This window comes from Hylobates moloch, unplaced genomic scaffold (assembly GCF_009828535.3).
Source record: "Hylobates moloch isolate HMO894 unplaced genomic scaffold, HMol_V3 SCAFFOLD_3, whole genome shotgun sequence".
NCBI classification, from domain to species: domain Eukaryota; kingdom Metazoa; phylum Chordata; class Mammalia; order Primates; family Hylobatidae; genus Hylobates; species Hylobates moloch.
The window spans coordinates 38393308-38412853 of record NW_026652278.1 but is presented as its reverse complement, the minus strand read 5'-3'; the positions used below and the strand labels follow the sequence as shown (position 1 = coordinate 38412853).

The 19546-nt window shown below is 43.7% G+C and overlaps 1 protein-coding gene across 50 annotated transcripts in view; it reads right to left on the bottom strand.

The window, feature by feature from the left end:
- Positions 1-9698: 9698 nt before the first annotated feature.
- SORBS1 (sorbin and SH3 domain containing 1) overlaps positions 9699-19546 on the bottom strand; it is a 251023-nt gene continuing 241175 nt past the window's right edge. For all 50 annotated transcript variants that reach the window (XM_032136009.2, XM_058436189.1, XM_058436190.1 and 47 more), the window contains 2 exons: positions 16094-16206; positions 9699-12875 (listed from right to left, as the gene is read on the bottom strand). In XM_032136009.2, the coding sequence (XP_031991900.1) occupies positions 12808-12875; positions 16094-16206 (181 nt within the window). In that variant the 3' untranslated portion in view covers positions 9699-12807. The remainder of the gene's footprint in view (positions 12876-16093; positions 16207-19546) is intronic.

Genomic DNA, 19546 nt, shown 5'->3' with positions numbered 1-19546 from the left:
CACCTCGGCCTCCCAAAGTGCTGGGATTACTAGCATGAGCCACCGCAATTGGTCGATTATATATATATATAACGTTATATATATAATTATTAGAGACAGAGTCTAGCTGTGTCACCCAGGCTGGAGTGCATTGGCACAATCTTGGCTCACTGCAGCTGCAGCCTCAACCTCCTAGGCTCAAGTGATCCTCCTGCCTCAGTTAGGACTGCAGGTGCATGCCACCATGCCTGGCTCAAATAAAATGTTTTCTAAAAAAAAAGAAAAGAAAAAACTCTCTATATATATTTATATGTGTGTGTGTATATATATGTGTGTGTGTGTGTATAAAACTATATACATATATATATGGTACAATAGATGCTGTTATGTTCTATGGAAGCAGGGTCAAAAATAAAGCGAATGCCAACAATAAGAGTAATGAAAGAAGACTTCTCTGGGAAAGCGATTTGAGGAAAGACTGAACAAGATGAATAAGCAATCCATGGAGATATCTGGAGGACGAGCAGCCCATGTGCAGGAAATAATAAGCTCAAAGACAGAAACAAGCCTGGAGCATTCACCAGCAAGATGGCCATGGGGCGGGAGCTGAGGGAGTGAGGGAAAGAGTGGGGAAGATGAAGTCAGAGAAATAACAGAGAGTCTGACTGGGCAGCGCCTCGTGGGCATTTGAGAAGCACCAGGAGTAGGAGGGAAGGTCATGAGGGCTTTGTGCAGAAGATGAACATGGCCTGACTTATGTTTTCAGCACTCTGATTGCTGTGTTGAAAACGGAGGAGGCAAGCCACAGAAGCAGGGGAGCAGTAACCGGCTGATGTTATCGTCCAGGCGAGAGCTGATGACTGGCTTGGGCCCAGGGTGGGAGTCGAGGAGTTTGTAGCAGCACTTGGATTCTGGCTATATTTTAAAGCATCTGCTGAGGGATAGGAAGTAAGGTATAGGAGGGATGTTTGAGGATGAGTCATGCTTTTTGGCCTGAACAGCAGCTGCAGGATGGAATTGCCATTAATTGAAAAGGGGAAGCAGCAGCTTTTGGGGATACTGCTGAGTTTAGGAATTTAGTTTTGGATATATTTAAGTTTCAGACACCCATGAGATATTTCAATGGAGATGTAGAGCAGGCAGTTGTATATAGGAGTCTGGAGTCCAGGGGAGAGTCCAGGCAAGAGATCAGCATATAGAGGATATTCAGACGCAAGAGTAGATGAGGGCACCAGGGAGTAGGAAAAAAGGTGGAGGCCCAGGGTGGAGCCTGGGAAATGAGGAGGAACTAACAAAGGACACTGAGAAGGAGCAGGGAGAACCTAGAGAGGGTGCATCTGCAAGCAGGTGAAGAAAGCCTCTGCAGGAAGCAGGAAAGGTCAAGTGTCCTAAATGCTGCTGAAAAGTCAAGGAAGTTGAGAACTGAAAGTCAAGCACGGGGTTTAATACTGGGAAGGTCACTGAGGGTCCTAAGAGAATGGTTTTGTTAAGGCAAGATGTCAAAATCCTAAACAGAGTGGTTCAAGAGAGGATGAGAGGACCAGAATTGGAGATAGCAAGCATCGACAGCTTTTTTGAGGTGTTTTACCTTAAAGGGAATGAGAGAAATGAGGCAGGAGCTGGAGGAGGAGAAGGAATGAGGGAGGTTTTTCCTTAACTGAAAAAGAGGGGTGTAGGCCTTCTCGCCAGGGTCATAGAAAGGCTGCTGTAATTGTATACAGGGCCCTTCATTGTTCTTAGGTAAATGGGGCACTATTGTTACTCTCCTTTCTGGCCTGACCCTGCCCTGGGTTGACCTTACAATGCCCAGAGGATTAAAGCTTAACTTCCTACCTTCCACGTTTCTTTTTGCAGCTTTTCTGGAAAGCTTCTCCCTCTTCCTTGATTCCCCCTCTTTCCCTGGTCCCATCTGGCCTTTTTCTCCCATAATTTGCTAAGCACGCCCCCTTTACCATAGCTGCCTTCCTTGACTCCCAATACCCTGTGTTAAGGACCCCCTCTTCAATTCTCTGGAAACTTTTCAAAAATACTAAAGTCTTGTTCACCTGCAACTGGACTCCCAAACTGAAGGTGACAAGGGCACCTCTAAATCCACAACCATTTTGTGAGTAGGAAGCATTTTATCATAGAAGAAGAGATTTCAGGCAACGGTATCAGTTGAGGGAGGGTGTAAGGTGATGATTATCAGAGACAGAGAGGAAGGACAAACCCAAGATAATTTTCAAGGAAGAACCGACAGGTCTTGTCAACAGTCAGATGACAAAAATGTAGGTGTCGAAATTCTTAAATACAGCATACTCTTTGATCTAGCAATTCCACTCTAGGAATTTATCTGAAAAAAAAGTAGCCATTCAAGGTGTCAAGAGTATGGAAAAGGATGTTCATTATAGAATTCTCCATAATTGCAAAATATTGAAAACATCCCAAGTATCAATAATAGAGGGTTGCTAAATATACCGTGTCATGTTCATACTACAGAATATCATGTAATCATTACAATGAGGATGCAGACATGAGTATATGTTGTCAAGAAAGGACTTTTTAATCTAGTAAGTAAAAAAAGCAGTTTATACACATATCACCTATATATATGTTTGGTAGAGCACTTTAAAAAGGTTATGTCTCAGCAGTGGTGATTATACAACTTATTTATTTTTTAGATGGAGTCTCACTGCCACCCAGGCTAGAGTGCAGTGGCACCATCTCAGCTCACTGCAGCCTCTGCCTCCCAGGTTCAAGTGATTCTCCTACCTCAGCTTCCCGAATATCTGGGATTACAGGCACGTGCCACCACTCCCGGCTAATTTTTGTATTTTTAGTAGAAACAGGGTTTCACCACGTTGGTCAGGCTGGTCTGGAATTCCTGAGCTTAAGTGATCCACCCGCCTCGGCCTCCCAAAGTACTGTGATTACAGACATGAGCCACCGTGCCCGGCTGATTATACAAGTTTTCAGTTTGTTTTACTTCTTAAAGTTTAGCTAATAACTTTGTTTTGTTTAATTTAAAAAGTGGAAACAAGTAATTTGCAGAGAGGTGATATTTGAAACAAAGGGAATAGATAAGATTGTGCAGCTAACAGATTACAGAGAGAAACTTGGAAACATTCATATTTAGGGAGTGAGAAGAAGGTGAGAAGCCAGGAAATAACTCAAAGAAACTGAGGGAAGGGGCAGGAAGATCTCACAGAAACCTAAGAAAAAGATACAGAAAGGGCTTGCTTACAAAACCCACTCCTGGTTGGCTACTTCAAAGCCACTCCCAGTCCTCTCTGCCTTGTCCAATTCCTCGAAGCAATATCTTAGTAGTTAGGAATAGCCCCATGGTCACCTCTAGCCAATGAGATGCTAGGTGGGTTGGTGGGGGGTGCTTTTGGAAAAGATTTTTCTTCTCTGATGACGAAAACATGCAAAGATAAAACCTCTGTCCTGTGTTGTTGCTCCCTGCTTCCAACCTTCAAAAGCAGTTGTATGAGGATGTGATGCTTGGAGCTGCCACGGTAGCCAGATTGCCATTATGAGAGAAAGGCCAAGGGACAGACCAACCCGGCGCCCCGTCTTCTTGTCCATGAGATAATGAGACACATCTGTGTCACATTAAGCTGGCATTTATTGGGCCATATGTTACTGCAGCTGGAGTTATTCTTAACTGATACAGAAAATAAGAGTGCAGATTTTTGTCCACATTTAGCTTTGCAGATCTATAACACCACATATGGGAGCCACAGTGCAGTGACAAAGGGTTCAGACTAGTGGTCAAGAAATACAGGTTTGAGGCTGGACCACACTTCTGAGAGGTTTGTGAGTGCTGGAGAATAAGATGACATGAAATTGGCAGATTTCTTCTATGCCATTGCTGCTGTCTCGGCTCCGGCAGAAGACTGACCGAGGAGGGACACAGACCTTTAATGCAACTTTCAATGTTCAAGCACGTAGTAGGAGCTCATCAAATGGTTATCGCTATTATTCAGTGAGGTTGCTTTGAAGATGTTATAGTCTTTTGGTAAACTTTAGGTGATCCATAGGTATACTGGTCCACAGTCTTGTCCCAGCTCTGTACCTTGCAGGCAGTAGAGTGTGATAAATGGAAAGGACACTGGCTTTGGAGTCAGACTGAAGCCATGTACTTGCACATATACCCTGGGGCTGAACTCCTTTGAGTCTCAGTTCCCTCACCTGTCAATGGAGATAAGAATACCTTCCTCACTGAGGTGCTATTAAAAGATAACTCATGGAAAGTGCTGGTATACAGTAGGCAATAGAATGACTGGAGAGCTCCGATGTGGACATTGCAGATTGCCTTCCAAACATCCTTTATCTTCCTCCTTCCTAGAAGAATCTCACTTTGGTCCAGGCGTCTTTCCCTCCTAGATGAAAAAACTCAGCCTATGTGGCATTTCTGAGGTCTCACAACATATGTAAGCCTAAGAGGCATTTGAACTCAGGTCTTCAGACTGCCAGCCCATTGTTCTTTCCAATACTTCTCCTTTTTTCAGGAATTAGTGCATGTATCCAACACAGCAAAATACCAGAACTTAGAAGTTCTAAACTGTAGTCCACTCCTCTCCAAGTGAGTGATCCAAGCATGAGACAAAAGCCATAAAGGTTTTTCTTTTTTCTTTTTTTCTGAGATGGAGTCTCGCTCTGTCACCCAGGCTGTAGCACAGTGGCACAATCTCGGCTCACTGCAACCACTGCCTCCAGGTTCAAGCGATTCTCTTCCTCAGCCTCCCGAGTAGCTGGGATTACAGGCACCCACCACCATGCCCGGCCAATTTTTGTATTTTTAGTAGAGACAGGGTTTCCCCACATTGGCCAGGCTGGTCTCGAACTCCTGACCTTGGGTGATCCACCCACCTCGGCCTCCCAGAGTGCTGGGATTACAGGCATGAGTCACCGTGCCTGGCCAAAAGCCACAAAGGATTTTACAGCCTAATCTTGGAAGTGATATGCTGTCACTTTTCTGCAACATTCTATTGATCACACAGACCAACCCTGATAGAATGGGGAAGGGGACCACACAAGGGGCTGAATACCAAGAGGTGAGGGTGACTGGAGGCATCTTTGGACGCTGACTACCACAAGCAGCTTCACATCATTTGAAAATAGTTTTGACATTATGAATCTCCTGAAAGGGCTTGGAGATTCCAAAGTGACCATGAACCATGCTTTGAGATCATCAATTTACATTATGCTACTATTGAAGATGATTTGATCTCCCTTTTGCAGATTCGTCTGTTTGTCAGATATTACTTGAAAAACAAGTAAACCCTAAGGGTAGAGAGACTCTTTTTTTTTTTTTTTTTTTGAGATGGAGTCTTGCTCTGTCGCCCAGGCTGGAGTGCAGTGGCGCAACCTCAGCTCACTGCAAGCTCCGCCTCCCAGGTTCACAACATTCTCCTCCCTCAGCCTCCCGAGTAGCTGGGACTACAGGTGCCCGCCACCACGCCTGGCTAATTTTTTGTATTTTTAGTAGTGACGGGGTTTCACCGCGTTAGCCAGCATTTTTTTAGTAGAGACAGGGTTTCACCATGTTAGCCAGGATGGTCTCGAGCTCCTGACCTCGTGATCCGCCCGCCTCCGCCTCCCAAAGTGCTGGGATTACAGGCGTGAGCCACCGCGCCCGGCCAAGTGACTCTTAATCTACTCAGTATTTTGCCCCTGACAAGGCCAGAGTGAGGGGCCTGGAAGCCCAGTGCAGTTGTCTTCCGGGACAGACTTCATAGTGTCACACGATCGTTCAGAGCTTCTCATTATGGATTTTTGCATCTATGGATTTATCTTAAATGTTCTATAATATTTTCAATCTGAACCACTTTGTTGGCTAATTTGTTCCAAAAATTACCTGTATCAAGTGATAAGTTCTTTGATTTGTCCTAAAAGACCTGGTTAAGTGTTCCTGAGACAGGTGTGCTTTCTATGTGCTAAGACTTGGAAAAATACTCCCATGTACAACTCATCCAAACATCCTCTGTGACTTCTGAGACATAAACTTGGTTCCCTTCCATTAGAGTCCTGATATTTTTAGCATGAGATACTGTTGAGCTGTGCCCCCCGGTCACATTGGCCCCCTCCTCTGGGACTTCTCCTCCCACCGTACTCTTGTCAAGATCTTGGCTAGCAAAACTTCAGCACATAGCCTGCTTTCAACTACACAGAAGTTTATACTGGGACAGGGCAATAGTGTTCCATTTTCAAAGTGTGTTAAAATAACTCTCCAAGTCTAGTGGACCATTGAGCTGTTATCTGTCCAGCTTCCTTTTCCCCTTCTTAGAGACACCCCTTCCCCCGGCCACTCCTCTCCCTCATTCTTTGAGGTTTTGGTTGAGCTGCCAATCCACCCACCTCGGCCTCCCAGAGTGCTGGGATTACAGGCGTGAGTCACCATGCCTGGCCAAAAGCCACAAAGGTTTTTACAAGTAAAGTTGCCTCTTTAGTCAAAGTGATTAGTCTAGGGAAGAGTAAATAACCAGGCTGGGCCTGCCAGCATCTGGAGTTGTTTTCAGGGAAAGCCAAATAGGAAGGTCCTTTTGCCTTGAGAATTTGGGGTCAAGAGAGTTGGAAGGAGGCTGGAGCAGCCTGCAGCCATGTTTCCCACTGCTGCATTCAGTAGGTGAAAATGTAGCCAAACAAAACGCCAAGAATAAGACAAATACTGATGAGAAAGTTTGAGTCTCTGGATTAACTCCTGACTGAGGCTAGTTCTAACGCCCTTTGGTATGTCTCAGCCAATGCAGTAGTGTTAGGTTTTGTTTTGTTTTTTTGTGAGATGGAGTGCAGTGGCATGATCTCGGCTCACTGCAACCTTTGCCTCCCGGGTTCCAGCGATTCTCCTGCCTCAGCCTCCTGAGTAGCTGAGATTACAGGCGCACACCACCACGCCTAATTTTTGTATTTTCAGTAGAGACGGGGTTTCACCATATTGGTCAGGCTAGTCTCAAAATCCTCTCCTCAGGTGATCCACCCACCTCGGCCTCCCAGAGTGCTGGGATTACAGGCGTGAGCCACCACACCCAGCCTAAGCTTCTACCATTTAATCATTGAAAGGGCCCTCCCACAATTGACTCTTTGGGCTGTAATGATATTGGGAGAGATCTGCTTTCCGCAGGAGCATGTATTGAGATAAAATAACAGAGGGCTGAGAATGCAGTGAAGATCTAGAAAGAGGATGAAGAAGGGGCTGGCCAGCCAAACGCAGGTGAACCAAGGAGCAGCAATTCATGGAAGCGGACAACGTAGTAGTTTTAATTGGGTGGTGGGAAACACACTTCCATGGACTTGGTGGGAGTATAATTGGAACTTTTGGGAAGTCAACTTGGAAATCTCTTAAGATTTGAAATTTTCCTGCTCTTTAAGCCAATAATTTTACTCAGAGCAGCATTGTTGTAGTAAAAAGCTGGCAATAACCTCAAATACTCACATCATCAATAAAGGATGGGTTAAGTTATGGAAACATGTCCCAGTTCTACTAAAGGAAAGTAAAAGTGTATGAGACTACATAAAGCATTTTAGAGACGTGTGTGTTTAGTATGTGTAGAAAAGCAAGCTGGGAGGACCATATATCGGAGTGATCTCCGTGAGGACTATCATTATGGAGAACTTTCACTTTCTACGTTTGTATGAAACCAGCATAATTTGAAAGATTAATTCGTTGTTTCTGCCACTGTAAGAAAATGGTTTCCCTTTTTTTTTTTTTTTTTTTTTTTTTTTTTTTTTTTTTTGAGACGGAGTCTTTCTCTGTCGCCCAGGTTGGAGTGCACTGGCGCGATCTCGGCTCACTGCAAGCTCCGCCTCCCGGGTTCACGCCATTCTCCTGCCTCAGCCTCCCGAGTAGCTGGGATTACAGGCGCCCGCCACCACGCCCGGCTAATTTTTTGTATTTTTAGTAGAGACGGGGTTTCACCATGTTAGCCAGGATGGTCTCGATCTCCTGACCTCGTGATCCGCCCGCCTCGGCCTCCCAAAGTGCTGGGATTACAGGCTTGAGCCACCGCGCCCGGCCTCCCTTCTTTCATTGTTGGTAGAACGTATTCTGAGTTCTAGGATCTCTGGCCTCAAGGGCTTATTTATCTGTTTATTTGATCAACAAAGGATTGAGTGCCACATTAGACTCTCTTCTTGGTGCCAGGCATATATTAGCAAAACAGAGCCACTAACCCCACGGATTTTATGGGATTGCTTGTGGAGACAAATCTCAGATGGTGATAAGTGTTATGGAGAAACAGAGGAGGAAGAGGGGGATGGAATGCAGGGGGTGGGGACAATAGGTTCCTAAATGTATGTAAAGTAGTCACAAAAAGCCTCATTACAACAGGAAGACCTAAAGGAGGAAGAAAACCATGCAGCTCTTGGGGAAAGGGCCTTCCAGGCACAGGGGATTGCAAACATGAAGACCCTGAACCTCAAATGTGCTTAAGGAGTCTGAGGCCATAAAGAGGGCTGTGTGGCTGGAATGAAGGAGATGAATTCAGGGGTAAGGGGGACAGGAGGAGCAGTATGTCTATGGACTTGCCATTGTACCACATTAGCGAGATGAGAAGCCACTAGAGGGTTTTGGACCAACGTTAAGATGATCACTCTGGTTGCTCTGTCTAGACTAGACTAGAGGGGGCAAGAGCAGAAGCAGGGAGGCCAGTTAGAAAGTTATTGCAATGATCCAGGTGACAGAAAATGGCTTGGGCTATGATGGTAGAAGTGATTGGGTTCTAAATGTAGTTAGGAGGTAAGCTGATGGATTTGTTGGAGACAAGGGTTCATAGGGCCTGTGATTCAGGGCCTAGTGTTAAAGACTGTCAGACCCTTGAAAGAAGAGACTGTTAGGCCCCTCTCCGAGATCTGTTTGAGGCCCAAGTACACTGAGTTACCCCAGAGGCAGCATTGCAAACTGGTGCTTTGAGTTGGAGGTGGAGGACAGAACGCAGGGAGAGAGGGTAGAGGCATGAGCTTTCCTATTAGGGGACAGATCCATGCCTTGTGTGCAGCAGACCCCATCCCACACTAAGATGGCAGTAGTTGTAGCCATGGGATGCCAGGGGAAACTGCATGCCTAGTGCCTTAACACATTTTGTTTGGAGGAGAAAAAGGACAGATTGCACTTTCGCCCACCCATACCAAGAGAGGACTCATAGCTAGATTAATTTGATTTAGAAAAACAAAGTGCTATGTCATTTCCCATACCCATGTTTTATACAGCAAATCTAGACCAATTATACATATTTTATAATGTTTTACTTTTGTTTTTAAAGACATTTGCGCATTACTTTTGTTATCAGAACAAATACAAAGATATTTTAAAAATAATGGCAAAATGGTCAACAGTAATCAATTAATTCAGAGGGTCAGGAGTTAGGTTATTGAGAAAAAAGTAAGATAAGAAGTGGTGTCTTCCAGGAGGTGGCAGAAGGCAGATGGTAAATGATTAAGAATGGAAAGGAGGGTATAAGAAATTGAAGCAGTGAATTTAAGCCTCATTTGAGAAGCTTGGCAAAGGAAGGAAAGAAACAATGAATGACCAGAACAAACATATGCCACGCAATTCTGAATAAAGTTTATTAAATAATATGTACAGCAAATGTAGTAATTCAACACATCTATTTATCAAATCAATCCACTGCAATGAAGAAAAATAAATGAACAGAAAAATCTATGTCTGCACAGGACATGCTCTCAGTGTGTAATTTAAATGGCAATACTTTAAATTAATTGGTTATATATAATGTCAGTTATTTTTCTTTCAGAATATAATCTTTTTTGTAGTAACCTATTCTAGCAATAGGACTTAATACGACTGCAGATAAATAGGACTGCAAAAACCAAAAACCCAAAATAATGAAATTAAAAAGGAAAAAAAAAACTGTAACTGAGATCATAGTTACCTTCCCTCCCCAATAGAATACTTATCGTAAATTTTAACACTTTACAATGGCTATTTTTGTGCTAAAAATCTGTAGGTGAGTTATTTGGAATTCCTTCATTTAAATAAAAATGCAAAAAAACTTCATGAGTTCCTTCGCCCCCTTCCATTCAAAATTTTTAAAATTATTTTTCTATACAAGGTAGGTACATGGGCTATACAAAGTTAAATATACATATTTACAGTCCCACTTCTTAAGCACATTATTTTTTTTTTCTTTTACTGATCCCAGAGAGACTGCAAAAGATAAGGAGTTTGGGGCTTGCCTTTACCCGGAAGCATGGCTAATATATCAAAATGTGTTGCAAGGCATGCCGCCAATTAGTTGCACTTGCTATTAATAAACCAGTATAAACATCTCAGCATAAAAATAGGTACTTTATATTACTAAATGTCTGAAGACAAAAGAGCAATTGGAAATCTGTTTCTTGTTTCATCATACATAGGAAGGCGACGTGATGCAAATTTTAACACAAGATTTTATTAAAGACGGGCAAATTGGTGAGGCATACCTGAATTTCTGGAGATATACAAATGCGTGAGGCTGGCATCATATGCAAATGTGGCTTTACAAATTGGTTTTATTTTCTAGCTGTATTTAAAGAGGTGTTCCAAATTACCTACTAATCAAGAAGCACCCCTGAAAAAACTATTAGATAAGATAGTGTTATTAATGGTTTGCATCTAAAGACCAGGAAACACATTAGCCAATATATTCCAAAATCGGTGAAATGCTGCCGTGCGAATTGCACGTGCATATGCATTTTTACTATATTCCCTCAGAGACAGTAAAAAAAAAACAAAAACAAAAACAAAAAAAAAACACCCCCAAAAAAACAGTGCTTTTAGATGGTGGAGCAGACCTTCCAAAGCAAGAGGTCTTACTCTTACTGGGTTTTAAGGAAAATCAGGAAGTCTCCTCCTACCCAGAAAGCTCACCCCCTCCAGTTCCATAACCTTTTCCCTTGGGATTAAGGCCCTGCTCTGTCATACTTAAAAACAAATGTCTGTGGGAGGAGGTAACTCATTCCTATTATCATTTACACCTTAGTGTGAATGAATTAGTGGCAGTTTCTTTCCTGAGAACAGGATTTGAAAGAACAATAGGGAGAAAGTGAGGGTACTGTGGCTGTCTGGTGGGGGATGGGAAGCCAGTGGGATCCTAAGATGGGTATTTGTGACAGCAGCTGAGGCACAGGCATTGAAAACAAATTTTGCCTACCTGTAAAGACTCTAGACTTTGGGACAGCGGTCCTAGGGTAATTCTGAGATATATGCAGACAGCCAGGGGTTCCTGTACACAACCCTACCACCTAGAATTGCTACTCCTATTTGTAAGCTTGGATGTGTATCTGTGGGGGAAGATGAGAGTTTAGACTCTGGAAAATATTCCAAGTATTTCCAGCTATGAACTACCCTCAGACAAAGGTTCTTCCAGCACCCTGGTTGTTTAAAAGTGGGCTAATGGAGATGGCAATATGACAATGCTTTCTAGGATCCCTCCAGGGAAAATTCATCTCTTCCTCCCTCACACCCTTCTTAGCACATATCACAGTCTCTCTTGATTAAGTTCGTTTTCCTGTGTCTGTCTCCCCAATCACCTCTGAGTTTCTGGTGGGCAGGGAATGGGTCATTTCTGTATTTGTCTCACTCGGGGGTCTAAGACAGGCCGATAAACTTCCTTGAGTTGGACAGAGTTGTGACCAAGCAGCCCGGGCGTCATAGGGGCCTCTCTCTTCTGATCTGGCCCCCACAAAGAACAGACGTCCTGGTTGCCGCTGGTAGTGGCAGAACTGCTGCTTCAGTCTGAAGAGAAGCCTCGCCAGGGTGTATTCAGATTCACAACCCTGGTTACTACATTTTGTGTGATCCTTGAACTCCTACAGGGAGTAGATCTGGAGCCACAGCAAACCCTGGGCATGTCTTGCTTATGGTTGTTCCCCCAGCAGCCAGAGTACATTGGTGTATGTTAAATGAATCATTGAACATCATTTTTGGTTTTCTATGAGAATAGGCCTCCCAATTCTAAACTGTCCCAGACAAACACAAGCCAGAAAAGAAAACTTAGCAATAGTGCTCTGATAAATGCAGCTGCACTGTCCTGAAGGTAACCATTTCTAAAAGCCAAGGATATGAGAAAAGAATGAACTGCAAGTGGCCTCCAGAGCCACAGGGCTTCCTGACTTCACCACTCAGAAAACAGACATATAACCTATCTGCTTGGCCATCTGTTCCCCAATTCTCATGGGCAAACCTTGTGTGCTTTTCTGTCTGAACACCAGGGCAGTCAATGGCACTGCTGCACAGCAGGCTGAATGCATTGGGTGCCTCAGTTTTGCCTCCGTTTCCCCATCCACACCTCAGCAGGTTGAGTGAGGGATTTGGTCTTGGGCAGTGTGGGGGACTCCACCTTTGTCTAGGGACAGTCTTGGTAGCTCAGACTGACCTCCAGCAGCGTTACAGGATCAGCTGGCTCCAGGGGAGCTGAGAAACGTAGGCTAGGGGTCTTGGTGCATTCTTGGGCTTGAAGCCTCCAGGCTCAATGATTCCTTTGAGATGGGAGCTCTCTAAGGCTGGGGCAGCAGGAGGCATTTCTGGCTAACTCTGCTCCTGGACTATGCTTCAGGTCAGATTATCCAAGAGGTGGAGGGGAGGGGAAAGGCTGAAGTGGCTCCCAGAAGCGGCTAAGTAAATACAATTTGCTTCAATTCTTTTTGCTCGGCACACTAGTTCGGCCCTGTCTAACACACAGTAACCTTAGACAGGCTTGGGTTTTAAACACAACACTTCTCTGTCCCTGTCTTTTGCTTCTTACTTTATCCACTGTATTAATTTTCCTACTGACTCAACTAAAAAGATCAGTTCATGAATGATGCTTCATCCTCCAATAAAAATAATCTCCATGGTTTTCAGTCTTCTTACAGATACAAAGGTTTTACATAGTTGCCTGGAAAAGTACCAAACTGCCTTGTCCTTCTTGAAGTACCTATGAAAAAACACACACATACAAAACATGAGAAGACCCACCTGCTTGAGTTGAGACAGCACACTGCAGAGATTTCTGCTCCAAAATCCCTTGTAACAGTCCTGCAGCTTAGAGAATACCATATGGTTTCCAAAGTCCTTTCCCCTATCTTATCTCACTCAGGCTGCCAAATAATGCTGGGTGGTAAGCAATGTAGGCATTTCTAGTACTCCTGTTTTTCAGAAGAAGGAACCCAGGTTCAGAGAGTAGAAGTAACATGTCTGAGGTCCCACTGCTTAGTAACTATCAGAGGCAGAATCTGAACCGAGGCCTTCTGACTCCCAGTCAGAAGACTCCCAGTCCATTGCTCTTTCCAACACTTCTGCTTTGTGGAGGAATTCATACATTTATCTGACACAAGAAGATACCTGGGATTTAGATTTTCTAAACCATGCAGTTTCTAAAAGCCCACTGACTATGGCCACCCATCAAAAGGAAATTCCTATTGAGCTTGTGCCTAAGCCCCCAACTGAGTCCCTATCTTTGGTACTAACCTTGTTAGGGCTCCTGCTAAGCCAGGAGCACTGAGCCATCTGGGAACAAAGCCCTTCCTGGGCTGCTCCAGATGCAGCACTGCTGATCCTTAATCTAGTTCCTTCCCTTGGGATTCTCTCTCTAAAGCAGGAGTGGCAAATATATGTTGTATCATCATTATCGTCTCTTTAGCAGACATCCCAATTTGATAATTGCACCCTTATCATGATTGGCTTAGATTTGGCTTCGGAATCCTGTTGTATGCAACATCTCAAGCAGCCACTACCAGTGGGTTGGAATTACTACCCAAAGTGAAACTTCTAAGCTAAAAAAATATGTTAAAGCTTAGGACATCTAAAACATCTAGTTGAACTCCTATGGAGAATGGCCAAGAAGGTTAGAGAACTGAGATGGCAGGGTACAGAGATAATAAGAACCTTGCCTAGGGCCACACAGCTAGTTAGCATCTTTCCTTATGGATGAGAAAAATGAGTTCTGCTAAGGCTACTTTATTTGTAGTTTGAAAACGCTACTTTTCAAAGTGACTGAGGAGGCTGGGTATGGTGGCTCATGCCTGCAATCCCAGCACTTTGGGAGGCTGAGGCAGGCAGATCACTTGAGGTCAGGAGTTCGAGACCAGCCTGGCCAAGACAATAAAACCCCATTTCCATTAAAAATATAAAAATTAGCTAGGCATGCTGATGCGGGCCTGTAGTCCCAGCTACTTGGGAGGCTGAGGCAGGAGAAGCGCTTGAACCCGGGAGGTGGAGCTTGCAGTGAGCCAGGTTTGTGCCACTGTACTCGAGCCTGGGTGACAAATCAAGACTCTATCTCAAAGAAAAAAAAAAAAAAAGCGAGTGAAGAGTTGAAGGATGCAAGGAAGATACTCATCCCAAAATATTTCCTTTACCCAGCTGCCTGGCAGGCCTTCATTAGAGAACTGGTGCTCCTTCCCACACCTAAGTTCTCATAAAAAAATATATATAGTCCTGAACGAGTTTAACAGCTAGTGCATACTAGTGCTGCACTCTCTGAAATGATAGCCACGTGTGACTACTGAACACTTGAAATATAGCTAGTCTGAAATGAGCTGTGCTGTAACTATAAAATACACATTGGGTTTCAAAGACTTAGTATGAAAAGATGTCTGTAAAAGAACTCACTAACAATTTCTAATACTGATTACATGTTCAAATGGTAGCATTTTGAATGCACTGGGTTTACAAAATACATTAGAATTAATTTCACTGGTTTCTTTTTACTTCTTTTCAATGTGGCTTCTAGAAAATTTTACATTTCATACATGGCTTACATTGCGTTTCTATTGGATTGCACTGCACTAGAGTGGTCACTGACTTCTCAGACCTGATTTCTACTGAACAGATGACTCAAAGTAGTGAGGGCCGTGGGCTTCTGTGGACCTTAGGAGGATGGGGCAGCTCTCTAAGAGGCTGGTGAGGACAAGGCAAATCTTTCTGACTTCTCATTCATGCTGAGGTCTTGCTGTCCTCACCACCCGAACCCTGATATTACTTTGCTTTAACAAAGCCTTGCCAGAAAAATGAGGGAAGGGCTGGTCTTTGGAAAGAAGATGAAGGTAAAGCCACTTGTACAGGGAGAAACTGAGGCAGAGTGGGTCAATATCTCCCAACATTATATTCATGCCTGAGCAGAAAGAACACAGATTTCAGGAGAGATGGGTGGCCTGAGTTCAAATCCTGACCCCACTATTTGCTACCTTGGTGATCTTGGCGTAGTTAATTAACTTCTTTGGGCCTCAGTTTTTGAATCTGATAAATGAGGATAATTCTTATCTTACAGGGCTGTTTGTTGACAGAACGTCAATAAAAGCATATCAAACACAGTGTCTGCTTTGTAACAGAATCTCAATAAATATTGATCTCTCTCCTTCTTGTAAAGGCAAATCCTTTAATTAAGCAGGCTGCTTTGATTAATATTATTGAAAGCCTGGAGTAAATAAGGTCTTTAGAATGTCTACGCATATGCCTGAGTTTCACGGTAGAGACAGGCTCAGTCAACATTTTCTTGTGTTATTTCATAAGGGTTTTAAAAATAAAATTTCCAAATGCAAAATAGACACATGCACAATATAAATATAAATGGAAACTAGGGCCGGGTGCGGTGGCTTATGCCTGTAATCCCAACACTTTGGGAGGCCAAGGTGGGTGGATCACCTGAGGTCAGGAGTTCAAGACCAGCCTGATCAACAAGGTGAAACCCTGTCTCTACCAAAAATACAAAAATTAGCTGGGCATGGTGGCAGGTGCCTGTAGTCCCAGCTACTCGGGAGGCTGAGACAGAAGAATTGCTTGAACCCAGGAGGCAGAGGTGGCAGTGAGCCGAGATCGCGCCACTGCACTCTAGCCTGGGCGACAGAGCGAGATTCTGTCTCAATAAATAAATAAATAAATAAAAATAAATAAATAAAAAATAAATGGAAACCCAATTAATAAATTTGACAACTACTCTTCTGTGCAGATTTGGTTTCAGGTTCAACATTAGCAACATCGACACCATCATAATAGCAACACAGACTGGTGGCCCAGAATTCCCAAGGTCGTAAAAATCTGAGAAGGCTCTTCTTTCTGTGCAGAAAAGACTGCTTTGCTTTTTGCATGGCTCATCGCCCCGTTATTCCCTCAATACACACACAACTAGTAAGAAAAGCACGATGAGATTCTTACCAACAAACCATCCATCGTCACATTTTTCCATGACATCAACGATATCTCCATCGCGGAGTTCCAACTCATCATCATTCTGTGGTACATAGCTATATAATGCTTGATAGCTAAATCTAGACATGAAAAAAAAGAATAGTAAGTGACTCAAATGTCGACAGGATTAAATAATGAATTTTTAAACTCCATTTCAAGTTCAGTCAACTTTTCAGTCGTGTTTCCTACTTATCAGTAGGGATAAAAGCATTTTATTGACTATTTCCCTAATAACTTAGCATTTGGGGAGATGCATTCAACATATAAGTTAATTAAGACTGAGGGATGGAGAACTTCTGACAAGCAAGCCATGATCAGTCTTACTTAGCTTCATTTGGTTACCATAGCCAAGCCTTTTTATCTAGAGCACTTCCTACTCTACCCCGACCTCTGCCTTTAAAGCAGTGGTCCCCAACCTTTTAGGCACCAGGGACTGGTTTTGTGGGAGACAATTTTTCCACAGATGGAGTGGGGTGGGGGGGATGGTTTTGGGATGAAACCATCAGGACATTAGTTAGATTCTCATAAGGAGGGCATAACCTTGATCCCTCACATGTGCAGTTCACAATAGGGTTCATGCTCCTGTGAGAATCTAATGCACTGCTGATCTGACAGGAGGCAAAGCCCAGGTGGTAATGCCTGGGGATCGGGGACCCCTGCTTTAAAGTAAACTAAGCCTTTTCCTTAACACAGGATAATATATGTAGATTATCAAGCATAATCAGAAGTGATTTGTTCCCAGAGACATTACATTCTGGTCATACATATGGAGAACATAAAACATTTGTTTTTTTAAAAAAGTGTGTGTATAATAGTCATATATAATATATATAATAGCTACATATATGGCTATTAAAAGTACATTCCAATAGTCTCACTGTTTAGCAAAACTATCTTGAGTTTCTTTACATGCCTAAACACATTTCATTCACTGCTTTTAAATGTGGATGTCATTTTTCTGAAACCCTTGAAAGTTTTTTTCTTTTTTCTATCCCAGTGAGCGTTGAGGGCAAGATTTTTATTTACTTGCTAGTTGGCCTAAGGCATTGGGTCGGTGCTGTTTTGTCGGTTCTAGCAGCCACTGGAGACAGATGGACTGCTTGTGGTGAAACCTGATCCTTGCTTTGGCATCAAGGAAAAGCTTTGTTTTTATTTATTTCTTCAACAAATACATAAGAGGCACCTACTATGCACCAACTTTACAACTCTGTTTACTATTTTGAGACACAACAGTAGCAGGCAAAACTGTAAATGAGCCAGTCATCTACCATTTCCAGTAGATGTCAATGAATTCCAGCGTGCAAGCAAGAAAGACTAGAAACAAGCAAGTGGAAGTCAGTTCCCAGAAACAAGAGGTTCATTCGGCTCTGCTAAAACCAGAGGCACAACTTCACTTTCCATATTTATCCAAATGTATTGATAATTTGGAGGATGGATCTGGTTGCCAGAAGGTAGGTCTCAAATGAGGAATTAAGAGATGCAGATCAATTTCCAATCGGTAAATAAATACTTTTTTTTTCATGTTTCTGTATTTGCTTGCTGTCTCCTACTCAATTTGGAGTCCCCTACTAGCCTCCCAATACATGCCCCTTGCCAGCTTCTTAGAATGCTGGGGCCCTTTAACTCCCACCATGGCTGCTTTGCCAGCCTCAGCCCTGGGAAATAACTCCAATATCTGCTTCTCTGTTTTCACTCCTAGACAGTGGAGACTGGCTGGACAAAGTCCCACACTCTTGCTGCTTGGGTCCCCAAGTCAGCTCTAATTTGGGATGAACCTCATACTCCTCAGAACATTGTCCCATGGGGTCCTTCCCCCAGCTTCCTGCCAATCCTGATGCCCCATGCTCAGCCAAGAGCTCTCACTCTGCCCCCACTTCTGGAGACCAAAGCTTGCTGTGGGCAGCACCTTAATCCTCCTCCCCTCCAGATTTAAGTCTCTGTGCCTCCACTCACCTTCCTACCCCTGCTCACACATGTGAGGAAAGAAAGGTCCCTTCTCCAAGCCATGTTGAACCCCCTTCCTGGGCTCTTCCTTCACTGACTTTTTTTTTTTTTTTTTTTTTTTTTGACAGCGTCTCGCCCTGTCTCTAGGCTGGAGTGCAATGGCACAATCTCGGCTCACTGCAACCTCCATCTCCGGAGTTCAAGCGATTCTCCTGCCTCAGCCTCCCAAGTAGCTGGGACTACAGGCGCATGCCACCACGCCCAGCTAATTTTTGTATTTTTGGTAGAGACAGGGTTTCACCATGTTGGCCAGGACGGTCTCGATCTCTTGTCCTCGTGATCCGCCCACCTTGGCCTCCCAAAGTGCTGGGATTACAGGTGTGAGCCACCGCGCCTAGCCTCACTTACATCTTATTTGCATTAACTGGCATTTTACTCTGGTAAAATTTGCTTGTCTCTGCACCCTAAAAACACCTCCCTTGCCTCTGCGATTCCCTTGATCTATAGCCCCCTGCCTTCCAGTCACCATTGACCCTTCCTAACACAGCACTTGCCACTACCCCTACTAACACTAATACTGCCATATCAGAGGTCCCCAGGGATTTTTCCAGTTGCCATGGAAAATGCCTGGTGGACATTTCTCATTTCCCACTCTTGGCCTCTCTGGGGCAGGTGACACTGCTGATCAGATGCTGTAGCTGTTCTGTGAAGTGAACGTCTTAGACCCTCACTGGCATCTCTTGTTGCCCTTCTCTGTCTCTGTGGCTGGCTAGGCTTCTTTACCTGTATCTCTGTTGGTAATTATACTCACTTCCACGGTTACAAAATGCCCACTTTGTCCTGGCTCAGGCCCTCATGGCTTCTTAGCTGGATTGATGTCTTCTAACAAACATCTTTGTCCCTGATCTATGAAATCTGCCCTCCACTCTGTTGCCAGAGTTATCTCCCTACAACAAAATATGATCAATATGTTCCTTACTTCAAAAACCTTCAATGGCTCCCTAGTACCTGCAGAATAAAATCCAAACTTACTTCAACTGCATTCTGGAATCTACCATCTGGTCCCATCCCACCTCTGAGCTTCATCTCTATCTCTTCCATGAACCATATGCCGCAGCTACACGGGCCCTTTCAAGTTCTCCAAATACCACCCACTCTATGCCTTTGCACATGTGGTCCTCACCTCTGGGAAGATATTTTCCTCCCTTTTCTAGCTCTCAGAATCCAGTTTGCCTTTCAGTGTTTGGTCCAAATCTCTCTTTCTCTGTGCACAGAGTTTTCTCTTATGTGCTTAAAACATGGGAGATATCCAATAATTTTTTATGAATGAATGAATGAATGAATGAATGAAGCAACCCTTTCATTCATGGCTGGTCAGAATTAACTATTCCTTCCTCTATATTCCCACTACACTAGCACTGAAACCAGTCAGCACAGCTCTCATTTGACATTCTACAGCAGTTAATCTTTACCTGT